General features: G+C 45.8%; 1 protein-coding gene across 6 annotated transcripts in view; it reads left to right on the top strand.

Moving 5' to 3' along the window:
* LOC100869960 (agrin) overlaps positions 1-20,132 on the top strand; it is a 314,930-nt gene extending 294,798 nt beyond the window's left edge. For 4 of the 6 annotated variants that reach the window (XM_086907395.1, XM_086907394.1, XM_012491686.3 and 1 more), the window contains 22 exons: positions 1,169-1,384; positions 1,657-1,898; positions 2,479-2,665; positions 4,746-4,843; positions 8,944-9,067; positions 9,150-9,383; positions 9,620-9,916; positions 10,085-10,234; positions 10,431-10,691; positions 10,804-10,950; positions 11,166-11,402; positions 15,233-15,427; positions 15,941-16,114; positions 16,460-16,796; positions 16,931-17,158; positions 17,224-17,834; positions 17,973-18,384; positions 18,468-18,721; positions 18,791-18,884; positions 19,143-19,253; positions 19,614-19,788; positions 19,875-20,132. In XM_086907395.1, coding sequence (XP_086763521.1) covers positions 1,169-1,384; positions 1,657-1,898; positions 2,479-2,665; positions 4,746-4,843; positions 8,944-9,067; positions 9,150-9,383; positions 9,620-9,916; positions 10,085-10,234; positions 10,431-10,691; positions 10,804-10,950; positions 11,166-11,402; positions 15,233-15,427; positions 15,941-16,114; positions 16,460-16,796; positions 16,931-17,158; positions 17,224-17,834; positions 17,973-18,384; positions 18,468-18,721; positions 18,791-18,884; positions 19,143-19,253; positions 19,614-19,788; positions 19,875-20,132 — 5,042 coding nt within the window. The remainder of the gene's footprint in view (positions 1-1,168; positions 1,385-1,656; positions 1,899-2,478; positions 2,666-4,745; positions 4,844-8,943; positions 9,068-9,149; positions 9,384-9,619; positions 9,917-10,084; positions 10,235-10,430; positions 10,692-10,803; positions 10,951-11,165; positions 11,403-15,232; positions 15,428-15,940; positions 16,115-16,459; positions 16,797-16,930; positions 17,159-17,223; positions 17,835-17,972; positions 18,385-18,467; positions 18,722-18,790; positions 18,885-19,142; positions 19,254-19,613; positions 19,789-19,874) is intronic. The other 2 variants (XM_012491688.3, XM_012491687.3) reach the window with 2 other exon arrangements.
* Positions 20,133-21,053: the final 921 nt, after the last annotated feature.

Here is a 21,053-nt window from a genome sequence, read left to right as displayed (position 1 = left end):
GCGCACTCGCGGCACTCGAGTAGTTCCCTCGGATAACGACGAACAGACGCCGATACCGGCGGGATCCTTAGAGATGCTTTGACGACGATACAAAGAAATTCGCATCAGGGTAATGTCGCGGAAAGTTAGAGCCGGCAGTTTAGACGATCCCTGTCCTCGGTGTCTTTGAGGGGAGGTCGCCGTGGAAGGTGGCATTCGAGGAGGAAAGAAGTTATCCTGAGAAGATAAGGGAGGATATTTCTAACGATTTCGGAAGGAAACCACTTCCCACTTCCTCTCTCGCCGCAATCGTAACGGAACCCCTCCTTCGCTTCGCGTAACAAACGCGACGATACGAACAAAGGAAAATGGCACAACTCGGCCGGCCATAAATTATCGATGAATGATTCGGCGGGAAACGAAACTTTGACGAGGCGTGCGAGAGAGGATCATTTAGGGGGGAGAGGACTTCGATTACAACCCTCGAACGATCCGCTAAATCGGGGACGGACGAAAAGGAGGAAGAAAAGGAGGTCGGTCGCGGAAGGTTAGCCGCTCCACTGGGCTGTAACTCGAGCTAACCCTCGAGAAACACCACCGCAAGTTGCCGCGTCAGGCCCCGCTCCAAACCTCCTTACCGCCCACGGACAGGAAACGGAATCCAACTTCCTTCCTCGGGGGGGGCGAAGATTAATCTCGCCGTGCTTCTTCTACCTGCGCCCGCTGTTCCAGCTCCCCCCTCTCCTTGTTCTCCTCAGCTCACACCTCTCCCCGTTCCATCCGCCTTTATCAATCCGACATCTCCCCTTAACTAACTCAACGTCCTTTAACCGCGTCAATTTCCCCGGAGCATTTATTTCGAGCTCGTTCCCGCCAATGAAAATCATGTTGATTTTTCAACAACGAGGAAACACGTTTGTTCTTTTTAATTTTCGAAGAACGAAGCGACTCGTCAATCTTATTGACGCGAGAACGATCCGTAAACGACGGGTGATTAACTCTGGGTGAATTAAAAGTTAATTTAGAGGGAGAGAATAGGGAAGGATTTATATCTGGAAAACGATATGGTGGATCCCACCGAAGAATTTACGATCGCGTCGAGCGTTTGATTAACAACGCGCTGTCTTCATCCGCCGGCGTGTTGGAAACGTGACTTGAAGCGAGCACGTACCGCAATTTAATTTTCCAGATCCTTGCGGCAACGTGGAGTGCGTGGAGCCGGAAATCTGTCAGCTGGACGACTCGAGGCAACCTGGCTGTCGTTGCGGCGAGCAGTGCGGCCTCGAGTTCGCGCCGGTTTGCGGAAGCGATGGTAAAACGTACTCGAACGAGTGCAGCCTCAGGCAGGAAGCCTGCAGATCCAGATTATCCCTCAGGAAGGTCTACAACGGCGCGTGCAGCTCAGGTAATTCCGTACGAAATTTATTATTACGCTGCCCTGATTCATCTTTCTATCTCACCACGAAGAAGAAGAGATATAAAAATCAAACGCAGCAACGTTCGTCCTTCTCGAATCCGTCCTCGTCCCAATTTCGACGAACGTTCGAATAAACGTAATACCCACTGTTGTTGCCGCGCAAGAGGGGACGTGACACGCGTTGAAAACACGTGTTTTTTTTTTTTTTTTTCCTTTTTCTCTCTTCGTTCTTTTAATCTCGATCCCCATTGTTCGAGCAGGAATCAATCCGTGCGACGAGGCGAAGTGCGGCCCCTACGAGCAGTGCGTGATCAACCGACAGGGGATAGCGAGCTGCGAGTGCGGGGCGGAATGCGAGCCGGTGATGAGGCCGGTGTGCGCGAGAGGTGGCAAGACTTACACCTCGTTGTGCGAGCTGAAGAGGCAGGCCTGTTTGACGAGGAGCAACATCGAGGTCGCGTACACTGGCACGTGCGGCTCCAGGGGCCCCTGCTCCGAGAAGGTCAGTCAAGCAAAATGCAGGGAAAAAGGGGCCAAATATTTGAACCGTGCAAACACGCGACGTATACGAGATAATTTGAAAATCTCGTAATATGAAACGAAGGAATATATTTGATAAGGGAAATGGGAATAAACTGTGTTTTCTTCTACCGACGTGGCGAAACGAAACGAAAGAATCGAAACACAGCGATTCGCATAAACTCGAAAAGTCTCGTTCTTCGCGATTTCTCGGTTTCTTAATTCGTTCGAAAGCCGATCTTTCCTCCCCGGTTAAGGAAGAAATAACGGAGAAAATGGGCGTTTCGCCCCGAGCAAAGTGACGTTAAATCCCGCGAATTAAAGTAGCGCGCGTGGCGATAAAATATCGCGGGCGATAAATTATCGGGTTTGCGAGCGAGGCGAGGAAACTTGGGACAAAGAGGCCGCTGTCGCCGAGGGGTAGAAAAAAAAAAAAAAAAAGAAAGAAAAGGCAACGACGCGATCCACCGCGATTAATCTCGCGTTTTTCTTTCGACCTAGCGCGGAAGAGGAGGAATAGGAGGAAAGAGAAAATAGGGAAATTTGAATTTCTCGTGTTGCAGATCTGCCAGTGGGGCGCGATTTGCGCGGAAATCGGCGGGACGGCGATTTGCGAGTGTCCAACCTGCCCGGCAGAATTTCAACCGGTTTGCGGAGACGATGGAATCAGCTACGGAAACGAGTGTCAACTTCGCCTCGAGGGTTGTAAACATCGACGAGAGATACGTGTGCTTTACCAGGGGCTGTGCAGTGAGTACCACCGATCCCTGACAAACGCCATCTTTAATTCCGTGCAATTTTCCATGCCCCTAGAATTTAACTTTAAGAAAAGAATTTTAAGAACGAAAATGTGTGGTTTATGGTTGTTCCACGAATTATTCGTCGATATTTTATTATCGATTCGTTACACAATTTTATCAGCTCGTTGCCGATCGATTCGTTGTCGACAGCGCGGTTAAATTTGAAATTTAACATCGGTAATTGATCATTGGGAAAATGAATTTAGAATTATGCAAACGAAACGTTCGTTCGTTTCCACGAACGTTAAATATCTAATAAGAGAAACGAACGAAACTCGGAGATAAATATACTCGAGGAGCGGTGTTTCGAAATATAATTACGAAAAAGAAGAGGAAACTTTGTAATTTCGTTTTTTCCTGGAAATGTTAACCGACTAAGATTTTTCCGCGCAAAATTCGTGGAGTATTGATCGAGCGGGGCTGCGGAACAATTAGAAGGAAGGTAGCGGGTAAATAATTAAGAAAACTTTATTATGAAACGGGGCGGGAGAAAAATCGAACGAAGATCGATTCCGACTGGGTGAACTCGTTACATCGACCTCGTTATATCGAGGATTCGCGCAATTAGATTTGACCCGCGATGACCATCCTTTTCTTTTCCTTTTTTTTTTTTTTTTTTTTTTAGAAAATCAACAAGGGAGATTGAGAATTTTTTTGTAAATATTCGCTCGACCACGAGAGTATAATTTGCATACATGGAACCTTTTGATCTATCCTCTTCCACGTTATCATAAAAGTATTTGCATATCGATCAAACCGTGAACCGTTTCGCTTTTGTCTTAAGGATATTTCGTCAACGGTTTTTCCAACCGTTTCGAAGCGTTTTATCGACAAAAAAAAAAAAGAAAGTAATGGAAATAAATTTGCGATTGAAATTTTTTTCCCCTAACTAAAGACCCAAATCCAAATTTCAATTTTCTTCTACGCGAGAAACGCATAAACCGCACCACCCCTAACGAAAATGTATCCTCTTATCGAGCCACGATGAAACGTCAAACGTTTCCGAGGAGATCTTCGGGGGTGAAAATAGCTGGCCGCAAAGAGAGATCGAGGCAAACTTTTCTCATAAGCCGACCCGTGACGCGAATAGCCGCTCGTTCCGGGAAAAGAAATCCGGATCCGAATTCTCTCTCTCTCTCTCTCTCTCTCCCTGGGCCGGCCGCGCGGCATAATTTGCATGGTTTAAAATCGCGTGAAACTTGCGAAACGTAGTGGCGTAGCAGGATTCGGTTCCATGCATATCACGGCTCACTGGAGATACTTCGTATGAGTTGTTAGCCCACGGCATGCACGATGCATATGCATGCAGTCGCTCTCCACCCACACACTCTCTCGCCTTTCCCCTCGCGTCTTCCATTTCGATACGTACGACAAGCTCTCTCCCTTCCTCTCTCTCCCTCCCTCTCTATGAGAGAATCGACTCGTGTATACACGATTTCCACCTCATCGCGAGCAAAGTGAAATCGAAAGAAGCTATTACCTTCCATTCAGCTTGCTTCCCGCCATCGATCGAACCTGCTAGGAGAGGAAAAGACTACCAATTTATAATGTATAATCCATTCCGTTGTTTTCCTTCGACCAACGTCCCGCTGTCGTACGGGGATGACTCGAAAGGAGGGACGCAGTTATGCAAATAGCTCGGGTAGGTCGGGGAAATCTTTATCGATGTCGGGTCGAATGGAAGGCGGGGGGGGTTTCGAGTACCGGCAACAGGGTCGAATATCGCGGAAACGGAAGGGGCGCCGCCTTAAACAATTCAGTCACGGATTCGGGCGGTGAATTAGGAGGCTCGTGAGGAGAGAATATCAAGGAATCTGAGATTTCGAGGCTGTGTTCGGTCGAGCGAGCGAACGAACGAACGTTCACGGTGACGAATGGGTCTGTCTTGCGAGGGGGAGGTTTTTGCTCAAGGGCAATTACGGAAGAAGATGGATGCGCTCGGGGATGGAGGGACAGGGAGGGATGGAGGGAGGGGCTACTCGATGAAGGTTTTGCCTGTTAATTGGAAATGTTTCGCCGTTTGTTCGCAGACGAATGCGAGAATAAGAAGTGCGAGTTTTACGCCGAGTGCAAGACTGACAATGGTGGAGAAGCCAAGTGCGTTTGCCCGAGCAAATGCGAGATTTCGGTGAGTAATTTTTCTATTTTGATTCTTCTTCTTCTTTTTTTTTTTTTTCTTACTATTTTTTATTCTCGTCTACGCGTGATTTTTTTATCCGATCCATGTGTTTCGTTCAATCTTGAATTTATTTCAATAATGGCAATGATGGTAAGGACAAATGTATGTTTTATAAGTGATAAGTCGATAATCGATTATAATATAATATATTTAAAATTGTTCGCGGTGGATGGTAATTTACGAAGCGAATCGAAATATCGAAGAATCGAATTAAGTTATAATTCTTGGAAGAGAATACCGGCGCTCGGAATCTACTTAACCTTTGCGCTGAAACTCGAGTACACCGGTGGAAATTAATCCCTAAATCGTATTGAAGTAATTGAATTAATCCTTATCAAAGTGAATTGGGACGCATCGTCAGAGGCTTGGTTAGCCGATTCCAATTTTCAGACGCGCAAATCCGTTCGTGAAATGATAATTTTCATCCCGTTTCCACGGTAGCCACTTTCGTTCCTTTAATGAAATAGAGATGAAGCTAAGCGGCCGCTTGGAAAGAAAATAAAAACTCTGAAACACTGTAATTGAAGGATTAAAGATGATTTTGATAAAATAAAGTCCCCGTAAAGTAAAATTTCATTTCGTGGTGTGGCGAGATTTTAAAAATTTAAAATCTCTTTCTTCTCGCATTTTTCCAAATGATATATTTACGATAGTATGAAAACACACGTTGTAAAAATTTACGAGATATAATATCGGTTTTAATCGGAGAGAAGAGAATGAACAGAAACGTAGAAAGAGTATCGTTTCTTCAAAGTTGAAAAATAGCGAAAGCTGTTATCTAAACGACTGCCCACGCTGCAACGTGGGAAGGGGTTATTTCAGATAACAGTGCTTATTTACCACTCTTCCCTTTCCCTTCCTAAAATCTTCATGTTCCATACTATAAATTACTCTCGACAATGAAACAGCAGTTATCATATTTATGAGACTTTTCATACCTATATTTATCAAAGATGATAAATTTATCGAATCCTTGAGCAAGCTAATACCCTAATTGTACGAAAGAGAATATTCTATTAATCGAAACAAGAATCATTCCATGGTATTAAACCTCGCCAACTCCAACTAAAATATTCACGATGTGGCATCCAGAGCAATTAAAAAGAAAGTGTCGATAATTTTTAAAATGAAAAATATTCGAAGGAAGGAAAAAATTTTTCGATTTATCAGAAGTAGTACTTGCCAAGTACTGTCCATCTCGAAATTACTTGCGAATCCTTTCTTCCTTCACCCTGTACACATACACGGAAGAATACATTAGTAGCGCGCGATATTTCTCATTTCCTTTACTGAACCGTTACGCAACAAACGTGTAACAAACCAGTAGTTCGTTTCATCGATACCTTTTCAGATCAACCGACACGCACGCCATTTTCATTAAAGCCTTTCTATCAATATTACCTTTGCGATCTCCTTCGATTCTAATTTCATCGGTCTATCTTCCCCGCGAGGAGTTGTTCCCCTTCGATTTTTTCCCCGTCGTTCAAATCGTTCTCCCCGAAGTTACGATAGTTGAAACTTTTCAAAATCGCTTATGCGCTTTCGAAACTCCAATTCACGTTTACTCGTACGTTACTCGTATTCGCATATCGCAAAATTGCTCTCTCCATCATTTGCCCCCCCTCTCAGAAAATTTAGCAAACCCGCAATACCACATTGCGGTAAATTCGTCGCTTTTCCCCATATCCGGCTCGTAACAATCAATCTATCGGTTGACTCCCCACGAGATTCCGCGTTGATACGTGCGAAGGAAGAGAGAGAGAGAGAGAGAGAGAGAGAGAGAGAGAGAGAGAAAAAATAGAGGAGTTGGAAGGAGAAGGCGGCTTTATCGCTGGTAATCCGCGATTCGGTTCTCGCCGAAATTTCCTGGAGCAGAAATATTCGTTGGGAATGGATAGCACGTCAGGGCGCCCCGAGATAGCGGTCGAATGGCGGGAGGGGAAAGGTCTTTTCTCTTCCTCTATCTCTCTCTCTCTCTCTCTCTCTCTCTCTCTCTCCTTCTCTCTGTCGTTCGATTCGGTCCAGGACACACGCCGGTTCTCGGAAATTCACGGATTCGTGAAACGTCCTGCTGACAAAACCACGAACAATTCTCAACTCTCTTTCCCCTCCCCCTCCGTCTACCCATCTATCCTCCCGCTTTATCCCTTTGGAGCTGGAGGACTCGTAGTCGTTCAGGTAACTGCCGCGGGCGCATGCTTCTTTTTCCAAAAAGGATCGGTGGAAGGTGGTCGAACAGAGAGGCTGGCTGGCTGGCTGGCTGGCTGGCTGCTGGCTACACGAGCTCGCCCCCTCGAGCTATCTGAAATTCAACGAGGTCCACGTTAGAAGGCGCTTATGGCAGACCAGCCATCGACTGGAATGGACTCCTCGAACCGTCCAATGTTCTATCGACTCTCGTACAAGCGAGATACATATATATGTATACACACGTATATATATATGTACTTTTCTATTGGCTGCGAGTGAATATATTTAACTAACCGGTAGTATCCAAGTATCTGTTTTACGTATAAACGATCGTAATTAAAGTGAAAAATATATATATTTGTATATTTACAATCGTAAAAAATCGAAAAATAATGAAATCGCTTCTTATTTGGACAGATTTTGTCGCGTTAAAAATCGATACGTATATTTATTCTTTTTCGAGTAAAAAATTGCTAAACTATTTTATCTTTGTTATAACAAGCGAGAAAAAGAAAATCGGAAGGGAAAAATCGTTGCAAAGCGATCGCGATGCATCAGCATAATTCCCGGTACAGGATAGGTTTTTTTCGTTTTAAAACGTGAAATCACGTCTTGCTCGCATGGGCGCACAAACGTTCCCACGAATTTGACGCGTCAGCGTTTCCGCCGGAAAGCGGGAGCGAGAGGACATCGAAGGGAAAGAAGATGGGATGAAAAGGGCCGAATCAGAGGCACGAAAGGGAGCGAAGGGAGGGTTGAAGGCATTGTTTGAACTGCAAACGAGGAATATCGGCACGTCCCAGCTCGGATCCCTCTCCCCTCCTCCTCCGTGAATCCCCGCCCGTAATTGTCCCGTAAATTACAATAAGATGGAGGGCAAGGCGCGTAACAACTTGTCGCGAAAACTAATTAAAACGTATCGACCCGAGCTACGAACATTTTCCAACGGGCGGGGCTTCGTTATTATATCGCCCCGCCCTCTTTATCGTGGGGGGGAGGGGGGTGTGAAAATAAAATCGTGATATTTATATAAACCGCCGAAACGGATTAAAGAAGAAGGAGAAAAAGGGTGAAGGAGGAAAAAAAGGATTCGAAGGATAAAGAATCTCTCCCCCTCTTTTCGCTTCCCCCCCCCCGTCGTAATTGCTTTTCTAAATCAATTATATTACCCCGTTTATTGTGGCCAACCTTCTGTTAAATTTCATATAAAAATGTAATAATAGAAATATAAATTCTTTTAACAGGATATTATGCAGTTTCTTTCCGTGGAAGTAATTAACCGAGCTTAATTATTCGCTATCCGGTAATACGTTTCCACAAGAGACTCCATATTTCACTCGCGGGGAAAGGTTTTAATAGTTTAACCGTTTAACCGTTTCAACCGTGCTCGCGAACGGTTTGAATTTGATATTTTATTCGAGGGAAAAAGAATCTTTGGTTAGACGATGATCGCCGTTGTGACGACGTTTCATCGAGAGAGGAAAGGCGCGGCTGCGATGAAACAACGCGGGAAAAAGGGAGGAAAAAGGGCGGCAGGGGTGGCCGACACCGCGCGTAATAAGCAAACAACGGCGTGGCTGGATAGCAGCCGCAGCCGAGCTAATTAAGTTTCGCTCTTTCGCGTATTATTTCTCATCCCCCCGGCGGCGTCGCGACGCCAACGTATGTCGGAACACTGGCCGCCTTGGACCGCCCGTGCAACAAGTGCGAAACGCGTGCAAACTTCCCCGTTTTTCCGCTACTCCCCCTTCCCTCCCTTCGTCTACCTGTCCGCCAAAGTATCGCGTAACGAACTTCGCTCCAATTCTCTTCCTTCTGACAACGTAATCATTCCCTCCCCCGTGTATTTATAATTCTAGACGAAAGACGCCCCGGAGAAGATTTGCGGATCGAACGGGGTGACCTATGCCAACGAATGCGCGATGAAAGTAGCCTCTTGCACTTCTCAAACGTCGATCACCGTCAACTACGTGGGTGATTGCGGTAAGTTGATCCTGATTTAACTGGGAAGAGGAAGGATCGGGCGAGAAAGATAAAGATGAGAGGAAGGTGAACGTTTTTTCAGAGCTTTGCGCGAGGGTTGAGTGCGATCACGGGGCTCGCTGCATGGCTGGCGTGTGCGTGTGCCCGGACGAGTGTCCCGAGAGCAGCGGGGAGCCAGTGTGCGGCAGCGATGCGAAAACGTATCCGTCGGAGTGCGAGTTGCAAAGGGCGGCCTGTGGGAGGGATCCTAAATTGCCAGTGTTGCACGTGATATTCTACGGCGATTGCGGCGAGCGATTCGCCGTCGCGGCGCTCAGTAAGATTTCTCTCTCTAAATTTTCTCGTAAACTAGAGAGAGGAAGAGAGAGACTAAGTAAAGATTCGATTCCGCAATTTTCTATCCCGTATTAATGTCACCGGTTATCGTCCATCGTGATATTAACCGTACCGCTCTCTGGTAACAAACTCTCCAACGAAACTAACTATCTAACGACATCTTGCGACTAACAGCTTTAACTACTTTAACCATCCCTTAACCGCTTCTACTAATAGCCACGATGTCGACGCCTGCGGTCGTTCGATTGGCCACCACCGCGGTTGACGTGACCAGCACCCAGGTACGCGAAGCTTGCAAGAACATTAACTGCGACTTCGAGGCTACCTGCGAGCTCGGCCCGGACGATTATCCAAGATGCAGCTGCAAGTTCGATTGCGCCTCCATCTCCCAGGAAAATATGCGCCCCGTTTGCGGCAGCGATCTCAGGACCTATTCGTCCCTCTGCGCTATGAAAATGGAAGCTTGCCAGAGGCAGCAAGAGCTAAGACCCAGACCCCTAGATCTTTGCCAAGGTTCGCTTCGATCGATTCTTCGCCTCCATCTTCGATATATCCTCCTTCAATTTTATTTTCCTCTCTTCGTAGACGAAGCTTTAATCGTTTCCATTGATATTATCGAAGCGCGTTCAAATTCGATTGAGAGAAATATGGTGGAAAATTCACATGTATTTTTGTACACAGGCATGGAAGTGAAACCTTGCAATGGCGATCCCCCGTTGGTGGACGCGGATGGAAAGGAGTACGATTGCGGTAACGGCCCTGAACGACGAGATTGCCCCAGCAACAGTTACTGCCATCAAACGACGCGATTGGCACGATGCTGTAGAAAAGGTAGAAAAGTATAAATTCTTAGGATACACTCTCTAATCGATCAAGATCTAATCTTTAAAAATATCTCATAATTGATAAAATCTTTCGATTTATTAGAGATGAGATGAGATGTGTATTATAGATGTACATATATGTATACACACATAGAGTAAGTCTCGAGAAACGCGAGTCACGAATGGAATTACCAATTATTTAGCCCAAGGAACCCAAGTCGTCAAGTGCTCGGATTCCTGGCATGGCTGCTGTCCGGATGGCAAGACAGCAGCGCGAGGACCGAACGGTGCAGGTTGCCCGAGTTTGTGCAATTGCAACAGGTTAGGCAGTGTTTCTGACACCTGCAATCCAGAGACCGGACAGTGCGAGTGCAAGCCGGGTGTAGGCGGCCTGAAATGCGATAGATGCATGCCCGGTTACTGGGGTTTGCCTAAAATCAGCGAGGGCCATCAAGGATGCATACGTAAGCACGTTCGAAATAATTGACTCGAGGGATTATTAATCTCTCTCTCAGGGAGAGAGAGAAATGATCTATTCATTCGAAAATAAATATTTTCACTCGATCATCTCTTCAGCGTGCGGCTGCTCTCTTTTCGGCTCCGTCAGGGAGGATTGCGAGCAAATGACTGGTCGTTGCGTCTGCAAACCGGATATCCAGGGTCAGAAATGTACCATTTGCACCGATCACAACAAGATATTAACGCTTACCGGTTGCTATTCAGGTATTACGAAGAACAGACCCAACTCTTTTGTCAATAATCGACGCGAAAAAGAAAAAAGAAACGCGTCTCTTTCCTGTTTCTAAATTGCCCTCGATCCGAGGAACATATCCTGCCATTTCCACCTGCCAAAATCACCTCGTATAAATCACTGCGATAACGCGGGGTCCGATAATTCGCATCGATCGGTTTAATGGGTTCGTTCAATGTGCTTGCAGCGGACACTATACCGCCGATACCGACGTCTTGCAACGAGCTGGAATGCTATTCTGGCGGCCAGTGTTCGGAGATCGGTGGCCCGCACTGCGTTTGTCCGTCGTCTTGTCCATCGGACATACCGTCCGTGCCGGTTTGCGGTAGTGACGGACAGACATACGACAACGAGTGCGAGCTCAGGCTGTACGCTTGTCGCCACCAGGCGGACGTGGTCACGCAGGCCTTTGGCCACTGCAGAGGTGGGTTCACTGAACGTACGCCGTACAGGCCGCCTTATATTCTGCATTACTAAACCGTGCAACGGCCGAGACAATATAATCTCGGACGATATAATTGGATTCAACTGTCGAAACACGGATTCGATCCGATTGTGTCTATGAATATTTCCTTTTGTTCCGCTTCGTCGATGTATAGCGTGGAATAAGTAACGAGGAATTCTTGTTTTTTTTCCTTTTTTTAGATCGATGCGTCGTATAAGTTGTAGTAGCTTGTAACAGTAATAATTACACAGTGTTTGCGATAATTAGATGACGAGATGCGAATATATATACACGTATATATACATATAATATTTAAGAAGTTTAGATGATAAATAAGGAAGAGCGGGTTCGTTTAAATATACGTCGTAACGATTTCGAGGGTTCGCAGAAATTTTAGAATAGCTTAATTAGGAAATATTATACGTAGAAACTGGAGTAGGAAGAACTAGGAGAACTAACATCATAACCTGTTCCTTTGTGTATCCATTACGTGATAATAAACTTATCAACTTTCTACTAACATGTATACATATATGTTTATAATCCCTTTACACCCGAAACGTTTGCCCGAAGCTTTCTTTGCTTGCTCTCTTTTTGCTAACTCGTTTTTGTGATTAATCCTCCGCGAACAATCGCGTGAACTTTTCAAAGTAAAAAGAAGAAGAAGAAGAAGAAGAAGAAGCAAAAAGAAAAGAAAGTAAAAGAAACCGAAAGCATTTATCGCCAGATTAATAAGAAGGAGAGGTAAGAAGAAAGCAAAGCAAAGCGAGTTTAAATTTCACTCTTGCGGTCGGAGTGGAATTATTTAAAACGTCGAGCTGGCTCGAACGAAATCACGGAATTGAAAGGTACGAAAGATCGAGGCTTGATACAGATCCGCGGAATTCTCCTCTTTATCCCCCTTCGTAGGTAAATTCTAAGAAAGTTGGTGACGTTAACTCGTGAAACTAAGCGCCAAAGGTGGATTTAACTAAATCACCGTCGAGTTCGAGGCGAACAACTCTCCTCCCGTCTTAAGTGGTCCCTGTGTGAGATATGCCTGGAACTTAGCATCGGGAACGGCAAAGGGAACGGTAACGAAACGTCTTGCACCGGCCGTTAAGCACAGTTCCGCCATCAAAATAAATTAGTCCGCGAGAGATCTAAAGCTTCCCCCTCTCGGAGAGGAACTTGGAACGAATGCAGTATCGACTGCTTTTTGATACCGTTGTCCTCCCCATAAATCCACCACGTAGAAGGATTTCGCGCTCGAGTGTCGCGCTTCCCGATAAATCTATCCTTGGAACAATTCTCTTTGCATCCCTCTAGCCACGAATTCCGCCAACTTCACGTGGACCAAGTAAATTGGGAAGAAAGTTCCGGACTTCGGCTTCTTAAATCTTGGATTAGCTCGAAACTTTTTATTTTACTTTGCTTTCGTCTCCTTTCTTTCTTCTTTTTTCTTTTTTCAGAAAACGTCTTTAAAAAGTTTACGCACATTTACAACAAACGAGCCAATAGTAAAATAGCAAATATACTCTTATATAACTTGTACTCGTTGTATATTCTTCTTCCAAGCACTAAACCCTTGTTTCTCTTCTTTAAATGGAACGAGCCGTGTTCGCAATTTCGAAATCAATCGAAATCGACCATCTCATACTCGAACGAAAAAAAATATATATATAGCGGAATTCGAAATCGTCTGGAAGTTGGCGACTTAAGGTCGAACTAAATTCTCGGGACGAAGCAGCGACGAGGCTCGGCGGGGCAACGGCAGGAGAAGGTGGAAAAAAAGCTTCGTCCCCAGCTGCCGCCTCCCAAGTATTCCACACCGGCAAAGTTCGCGAAACGTCGGAATCTATTAAAGGAATCCCCTCCCGTAACCTCTTGCACCCCCTTATTTTCGATTGCTCAGCCCTCCCCTCCCCTCCTCCTCCTCCTCGCTGAAAGTCAATCTCTTAAAAAAGTTCTTCTTTTCCCAGGACTCGTCTCCTACGGAGGAGGAGAGTCAAACATAAATCAGATTACTTCGTGCACGCGAACCAATCCCCCTCCCCCTTCCCCGTTCCTATCTCCCTCCTCTTCGTCCGTCTGGCTCCTGATTTTATGGGCAACGCGCCTTTCTCTCCCTTCCAACCTCCTCCTCCTCGAGAAGAGGGAAGAGGAAGCGCAGGTGTTTCGCGAATGGGGGATGAAACCGCGCGTGGTCGACGTCGATTTGGTAAATATCGCTCTTTCCGCGATTTTTTCGAGAAAGCGCAGGGAGGGGGAGAGGAAGGATAGACGAAAGAAGAATGGATACTCCGTTATTCACGTCGGACGTGGGGTTAGGATCGAGAAGGATCGCCACGAGAGAGGGGAAAAAAAAGGGGCGAGACGATTAATCGTCTCGTTCGCGAAGGATGGCGAATTGGTACGTCATGATTTTGGCTTGGTGGTTGTTCGATACGAGTCGATTATTTTTGTTTGTTTGTTGTACAAGGATTTATTTCCTTTATCGATTCGAGAAAAGTTAAGTGGCGCGTCTCGCCGTCTCGCGTCAATTATATTATTAAGAATAAGAGGGGAAAATATTTTTACGCCGTGGCATCTCCTCTCGTCTTCGATATTCAATTACGCGTGGCGAGGTCGTTCACCTTTGAACTCATTGCTTATTTTTTCGTCGATCAACATCGAGTCGTCGTGGATTCGATGAAAAAAAGAAAAAAAAAGGAAGAGAGAAAGAAAAAGGGGAGGAGGAATAAAACTAGACCGATGAATCGACGACATCCTCACCGCTCTTCCACTTAATCGTAGTTCCAACTTCATAAAAATTCCACGCTTCGAACGGATAAATACGAGGCTAATCCCACTCCCAGTTCCTCGCTACTCGCTACTTTGTAAAATAAACGGGAAGGGAATGAAATAATGGAACAGGGAAATGTTCGATAAAGCCTTCCACGGTCCGATGAAAAGGTTCCAAACCTCCTTTTGGAACGAAACGGGAAAGAAATTCTCCCCGGCTTCGGTAAACGTCAACTCGCATCTCCCGTCAGATTCTCTTCCCCGCCAATCGTCCAACTCTTAAATTGACTAAATCCATCCCCTCGCAATTCTCAACCCCCTCCTCGATCGTTTCCTTCCTCGATCCCTCGAGTGGAATATATTTTTATCGGGGGCCGAAGGAGATAGAGAGAAAGTTTGTCTCGCAGTCGATAAAAGAGTTGATTTTATCGAGAGGAATACGGGGGTGTACAGGGGGGCGCGTAGAAAAGTCGGGAGGGGGGTGGGGGAATGGAATGGAATAACAGGAAGCAACGATGCGATTGGAAAGTAATTAAAATCCTATCAATCCGTCTTCGATTCCTTCAGGGACTGTCGTCGTAGCGCTCGAATGAAATTAGCTTTCCGATTTTCATCATTTTCGAAAGATTCGCAATTCTCGCTACTTTCGTCCACTTGATATCCACCGATGATGTATTCGCATCGATCGGCTCGACGCTTCGATGGGATGAAATTTGTTTCGGAATTTAGCGATCGAGAGGGTGTGTCGTGCGTCGTGCATGGTAATTAATTAGGTCGAAATGTAGCGGGGACAGGTTGTTGTGGTTTTTAATTAATCTGCAGTTATTGATTCGGAAGAGAATCCGTTTAGATGGAAGTTTAAATCACTGTACGGTGTGTTCCACGCCTTTAATTAACACGACGGTCCGACAAGTTGCATCGGCAAAAATATTCGACGAATGAATAGAGAAGGAAAAATTCGAGAAAATTCGATTCGAATTCGTCCGAAATTAGGTATCGAATCCCCCAACAGAGAGAAATTGTGGAACATAACGTGAAATTTTCAGACGATCCAATGGTGAACACGGACTTCCCCGTTAAAAGGTACACGGCGGTGCAGTACACTCAACCGGCGGCCGCCATTTCACCTTTGTCGAAATCTACCAGGCATCTGTTGGTGCCGGAACCGGATCCACGCTATTTTTACACTCACAGGGCGCATCAAGAGACCATCACGATCGACAGGGATAATTTAAAGCACGGTAAAACTCGAGACAACATTTCCATTTTCGCATCGGTATAATTTAAATTTACGATCTTGAAAATTTATTCGTGACGTAGAGTGACAATGAGTCGAGTCAATGAATTTCCACCTTTATCACCTTTATCATATTATTATCGTTATTATCCGTCCACGTTCCGTTCTAAGCTTCTGCGTAACACGTAACACGGCTTCGTAATTTTCGTCGTTGCGAAATAACGCTTTCACCGTGGCGCAATTAACAATTCGAAATAGGATCGGATAAATGCTATCCGAATTTATATACGTTCGCGCTACACGCGTGTACTACGCTCTCGTCTGCCTACGTGTGTACGTGCGCGTCTGTAAATCCGCTTGGCGGTTAACTCGGGATCCGCTCGACATCGGTAATCGGATCGATATCGAGCGACGAGGAATACACCTTTTTTTCTTTTCTTTTCTCTTCTTTTTTCCTCTCTCCTCGAGAGAAGCAATCCGTAGACATCGATTCATCGAGTGATTCTTATTTTCTTAGGAGTGGCAGCCGCGTACAGACCTACCCCTGCAACGATCCGCGTGGTCACCGCTCTGCTAGGAGACCTGTGCACCGACGACAAGGATTGCACCATTCCCAACAGCGAATGCTCGAACGGGGGTTGCATTTGCTCCGAAGGATACGCGGAGACCAGCGACAGGCAGGAATGTTTCGGTAAATTCTTCCCTATTCTTTTTTTTTTTTTTTTTTTTCTCCATTACATATGTCTCAATTCTTACGAAACGTGGCTCGACCTCTCTCTCTCTCTTGACGAAATACGAAGAAACGAGAGGAAGCGAGCAGTAGTAATTTTCTTCGAACAAAAAACCGTTCTTCCGTATCAACTTTCGAAAAACGAGAGCAAAGTGTCGTTGAAACGGGAGAAGAAGGAGAAGGAAAAGGGAGGGTTGTTCTTTTTTATTTTTTTTCTTTTTTTCTTCTTCTCTCGAGCGAAAACGGCTCTCCTTTTCTCGCGCCCCTTTCAAACCAAGAAAAGAATCTAATTGACCCTATTTCCAGCTAATTACGTGCCCGTTACACCGACCGAAGAATTCCGTGCCTGCCTGTCGTATCCGTGTCACGCGACATCGACCTGCATCGATCTACCGAGCGCCACCTTCGTTTGCATCTGTCGTCCAAATTACACAGGCCGATTCTGCGAGGAGATGAGCAAAAGGGATTACGAGGTGGCGTCGTTCGACGGTAAGAGCTACGTCAGGATGAACAGATTGAAGGCTTACCACAAGTTCAGCGTCGAGGTCGAGTTCAAGACGTACGCCGACAACGGGATTATACTTTACAACCAGCAGAAGAGCGACGGCACCGGGGATTTCGTCTCGTTAGCTATCGTCGACGGGTACCGTACTTGTTATCCCACGAATTAGTGCAACTATTAGTCCCAGCCAACCATCCCGATTATATATCCGAGATTAATTTCAATCTCGACACGTATGAAATACTTGAAAAATTTGCTCTTCCCTTCTTAAACAGACACGTCCAGTTCAGATACAATTTGGGGAACGGCCCCGTGATTCTAACCTCGCCCGAAAGGGTCACCATGAAGACGTTCCACAGCGTCGCGGCGAAACGATACCACAAGGACGGCGTTCTGATCTTCAACGATGGGGAGGATGTGGTGGGTCAGAGTCAGGGAATGTTGAAATCGCTGGATCTGAATCAAGACACCTTCGTTGGGAATATGCCCACCAATTACTCCAAGTGAGGATCTTGGATCTTCCTTCGAAATGTTTATAATTTTTCTCGAATGTTTGATGGGTTTGCAGGGTTTACGACAATATCGGGACCAACCACGGTTTCCTCGGTTGCATACGGAAATTAAAGATCAATCGAGTCCACGTGGATCTTCACGTGGGCCGCGACAAAGAGATATTGGAGACGTATCGCGTGAAGGAGTGCGGGGAGAACGCGTGCGCCAATCTACCCTGCCAGAACGGTGCCACCTGCCAGCCCATTTTCGAGGAGGATCTGTGCAACGGGCACGAGTGCAGGAGAATCCAGAAACGGGGGAAGGGGTCGAGGAACAAGAACGGGATGAACATCGTGAGATGCAAGGGGACGCATTGCACCCTGATCGATCGTGAACGTAGATCGAAGAAGAACGGGAAGAAACGTTGCGCGACGCCCAAGTGCGACTACGACTACGACCTCGATTACGAGAACGGTTACGAGCATGGAAATTACGCGGTTGAGAAGTACGAGCCGCCCAATTACAGATGCATCTGCCCGCCACAATTCACCGGCAGAAATTGCGAGGAATCGTTGGACCCTTGCATAGGGGAGCCTTGTCAGCACGGGGCCACTTGCGACATTCTACCCCAGGGTGGCTACGTTTGCAAGTGCCCGCCAGGAAGGACCGGGGAACACTGCGAGATACGTAAGTGAAAACGTCAGTTAATTTCTTTGAATCGTTATTATTAATTCTAGCGAAAATTTCGCCATTTTTCTTTTTTTTTTTTTTTTACCTTTGCTTCGATGAAACGAGTGGGTTAAATGGGTTTTGGTGTATCAACAGTGGACGCGGAGTTGACGGAACTGTTGATACCCGAAATGTCCGGGGACGGTTTCCTCGAGCTGCCGTGTTTGGAGGGCGTGGCGAAAGCGTTCTCGATCGAGTTATGGTTCCTCACGCACGCCAGCGACGGTTTGCTACTCTACAATGGCCAGTTGAACAACGGACGGGGTGATTTCATTAGTCTAAACTTGGTCCAAGCGAAACTCGAGTTCAGATTCAATCTTGGAAGTGGTATCGCCAATATTACTTCCCCGGACCCGGTTACTCTCGACACGTGGCATTGTGTTCGGATCAGCAGGCTGGGCAGGGAAGGTGTTCTCCAATTGGATGATGGAACGGTCGCGAGAGGTTTATCGGGAAGCCCATTAACCGAGCTCAACTTGGAAATGCCTCTTTACGTAGGCGGTCTTAAGTGAGTCGAATGAAAATCTTCTTTCCGCGAAATTTGAAGAAAATGTATATATATATCTCTTTATTTATTTAAATTCGTCGTAGACATTGGCGAGAGATTCATCGACTGGCCGGCGCGAGAACCGGATTGGTAGGTGCGATACAAAGATTGATGGTGAACGGGAAAACTTATCAGAATCTAGCCGTCAACGTTACCCAGCATAACACGGAAATCTACGACGGCCTGCCGTGCCCCAGCAACGAAAATCCCTGCCACAACGGCGGGGTGTGTCTACCTCTGTTAAACAGTTACCTGTGCAAGTGCGCTACCGGTTACAATGGCCTGCATTGCGAATTTTGTGAGTACTTTGCGAAGAACACACCTTTTCGACGAATCATCCTTTTCTCATTCCAATTTTCCAACGCAGTCATGGGCTACGACGTGTCCACGGAATTATCCGAGAGGCCGGTCCGTTTCAAGGGTGACAATTTCTTGCAATTCAGACACCGGAACGGGAGAAGGTAAATCGAACACGATCGAAATTTCTTCAAGTTTACGTTTTCTCGATCGAGTCTCTATCTCGCATAATTCTCCTGTTAAAAAAGTCACGTCTCACACTTGCATCACACCTTGTTGAGATTATTGTTCCGAGATTAGGAGCACCAAAGTTAGGCTGTTCGATTAAGATATTTAGCGTTTAACTCGGTAGAAATTAATTAGTCTCCTTTCTCTTCGATCGAGATTGTCACTAACCTTTTGATTGTGTAACACCGGCATAGTACTACTAACTCGACTAATACTACCCTCGGCGAGTACTTTGAGGAGTCCTACTCCGACTACGACTTGGAGGAGGATGTCGACTACGATTACGAGAGTTACGATTACACGGAGTAAGTTTCTACGAAGAAATAACTGTGATACGTACTCGTTTGAGGGATATATGTATGCCTGAGTATCGACCATTTTCTTTTTTTCCTTTTCTTTCTCACTCGATAACGAAATAGATGAATGCCGCATCTTTCCCAACCTTGACTCGAAACTAGAGTTGACACAGAGGGAGGGGGATGATACTTTTCTATCAATTTTTCTTTCGTTTTTCTTCCATTCCCTTGCTTGCCACGTATAAACGTTTATACGTTTATGCCATTTTTATATGCCATTTTTCCTCGCCGCGCACCGTAGCTCGATATTGTTCGCCTCGAGAAAAACGTGAAATAAAGGTCTTGATCGAACGAAACGATATATTTTAGGCGAAAGGGTCAACAGTCGAACAAATTTGAGCTGAGATTGAGAACCACGCACCCGGACGGTCTGATCGCCTGGATCGGAAGAGGAAAGGTGGAGCATCTGATCTTGTCGTTGCACGGGGGCCAAGTGCTTCTCACGTACAAGAGCAAAAACGAGCAGATATCGCTGAGGAGCAGGGTATTTCGTATTTCTATTTCGTTTCCTCTCCCTCTCTCTCTCTCTCTCTGTCTTGTCCTTTTCAACGCAATTTCGACTCGATTCAGGAACGCGTGGACGACGGCGTGTTCCATCAGATCAGAGCGTCGAGAAGGCGGAGGACGTCGATGATACAGGTGGACGACTCGGCTCCTGTCAAGGTGTCCACGGAAATAACCTTGCTGACGACGAACGGCAAGCTTTTCGTGGGCGGGAAGCCGGGCCATCGGGGCATAAAAGGGTGCGTGTCCGACTTCGTCGTGGACAAACGTCGTCTCCAACTTGGCAGGCGGAAGATCGAGTACTGTCACGACAACGATGTATGATAACGAATCCCGGAAACGACGATTGTCAACGTGACGTCGCCTCTGGCCACGCTCGTCGAGTGGACGACCCTCTTTTCCTCGACGAGTTAACACCAGCCTGAGAACCGAGACAGACAACGGGGGGTGAGCGTTGGTGGTGTTCGTTTCTGGGTAAACGGGAGGGGCGAGGATTGAACGATCGTAAAGAAGGAAGGAAGGAAGGAAGGAAGGAAGTGAACTTGAGTCCTTGGTGCAAAAAAGGAGAAGGCTCTATCTTACCTACTGGAGTGGATCCAATAACGTAGCGAGCTAATAATAATAATAATAATAATAATTATTTATTTTCCGTTTCGTTATAGTTGTAGAAAGAAGAGCGGAGATTATATACCCCAAGTTTTGTGCGTTAATCGACGAAGCTTAAGGATTAAGAGGAACGACCAGAGAAGAGACGAAGGGATATAAACGGAGGAGTATCGCAAAGGAAATAAAAAAAGAAAAGGTTCTCATCTAAGGACAATAATATATATTTTTAAGGTGGCGAGATTAAAAATATACATATGGATATATATATGTATGTATAAAATTTAACGCGTATACGTATATAAACGAGGTGGGGAAAGAATGCTTGTAAAATGTTCGGTTGACTCGGAAGAAGAAGAGTGGGGTTTCCGGGCGTGAAAGGGACGAAAGTTATCGATTGTTCGTTTAGACGTTTTATTCCGTAAGTTGAAATATATCGAAGCACCTATAAATGTTTTACGATGCCAAGACTGATTAATGAAAGAAATAAAAGTAGAAGAAGAAGAAGAAGAGGAAGAGGAAGAAGAAGAAAGCGAGGAAGAAATAGTTAAAGGAGAAAGAAATATATAGTTAAAAGAGAACAAAAAAAAAAAAAAAGAAAAAACAAAGCGATAAATCGGTGTTATGTTTGAGTGTTTCGGT

The sequence above is a fragment of the Apis florea genome, unplaced genomic scaffold, assembly GCF_048593485.1.
Source record: "Apis florea isolate Af1SG1 unplaced genomic scaffold, ASM4859348v1 contig_2897_pilon, whole genome shotgun sequence".
NCBI lineage: Eukaryota > Metazoa > Arthropoda > Insecta > Hymenoptera > Apidae > Apis > Apis florea.
This window is presented reverse-complemented; position numbering and strand designations above follow the sequence as displayed.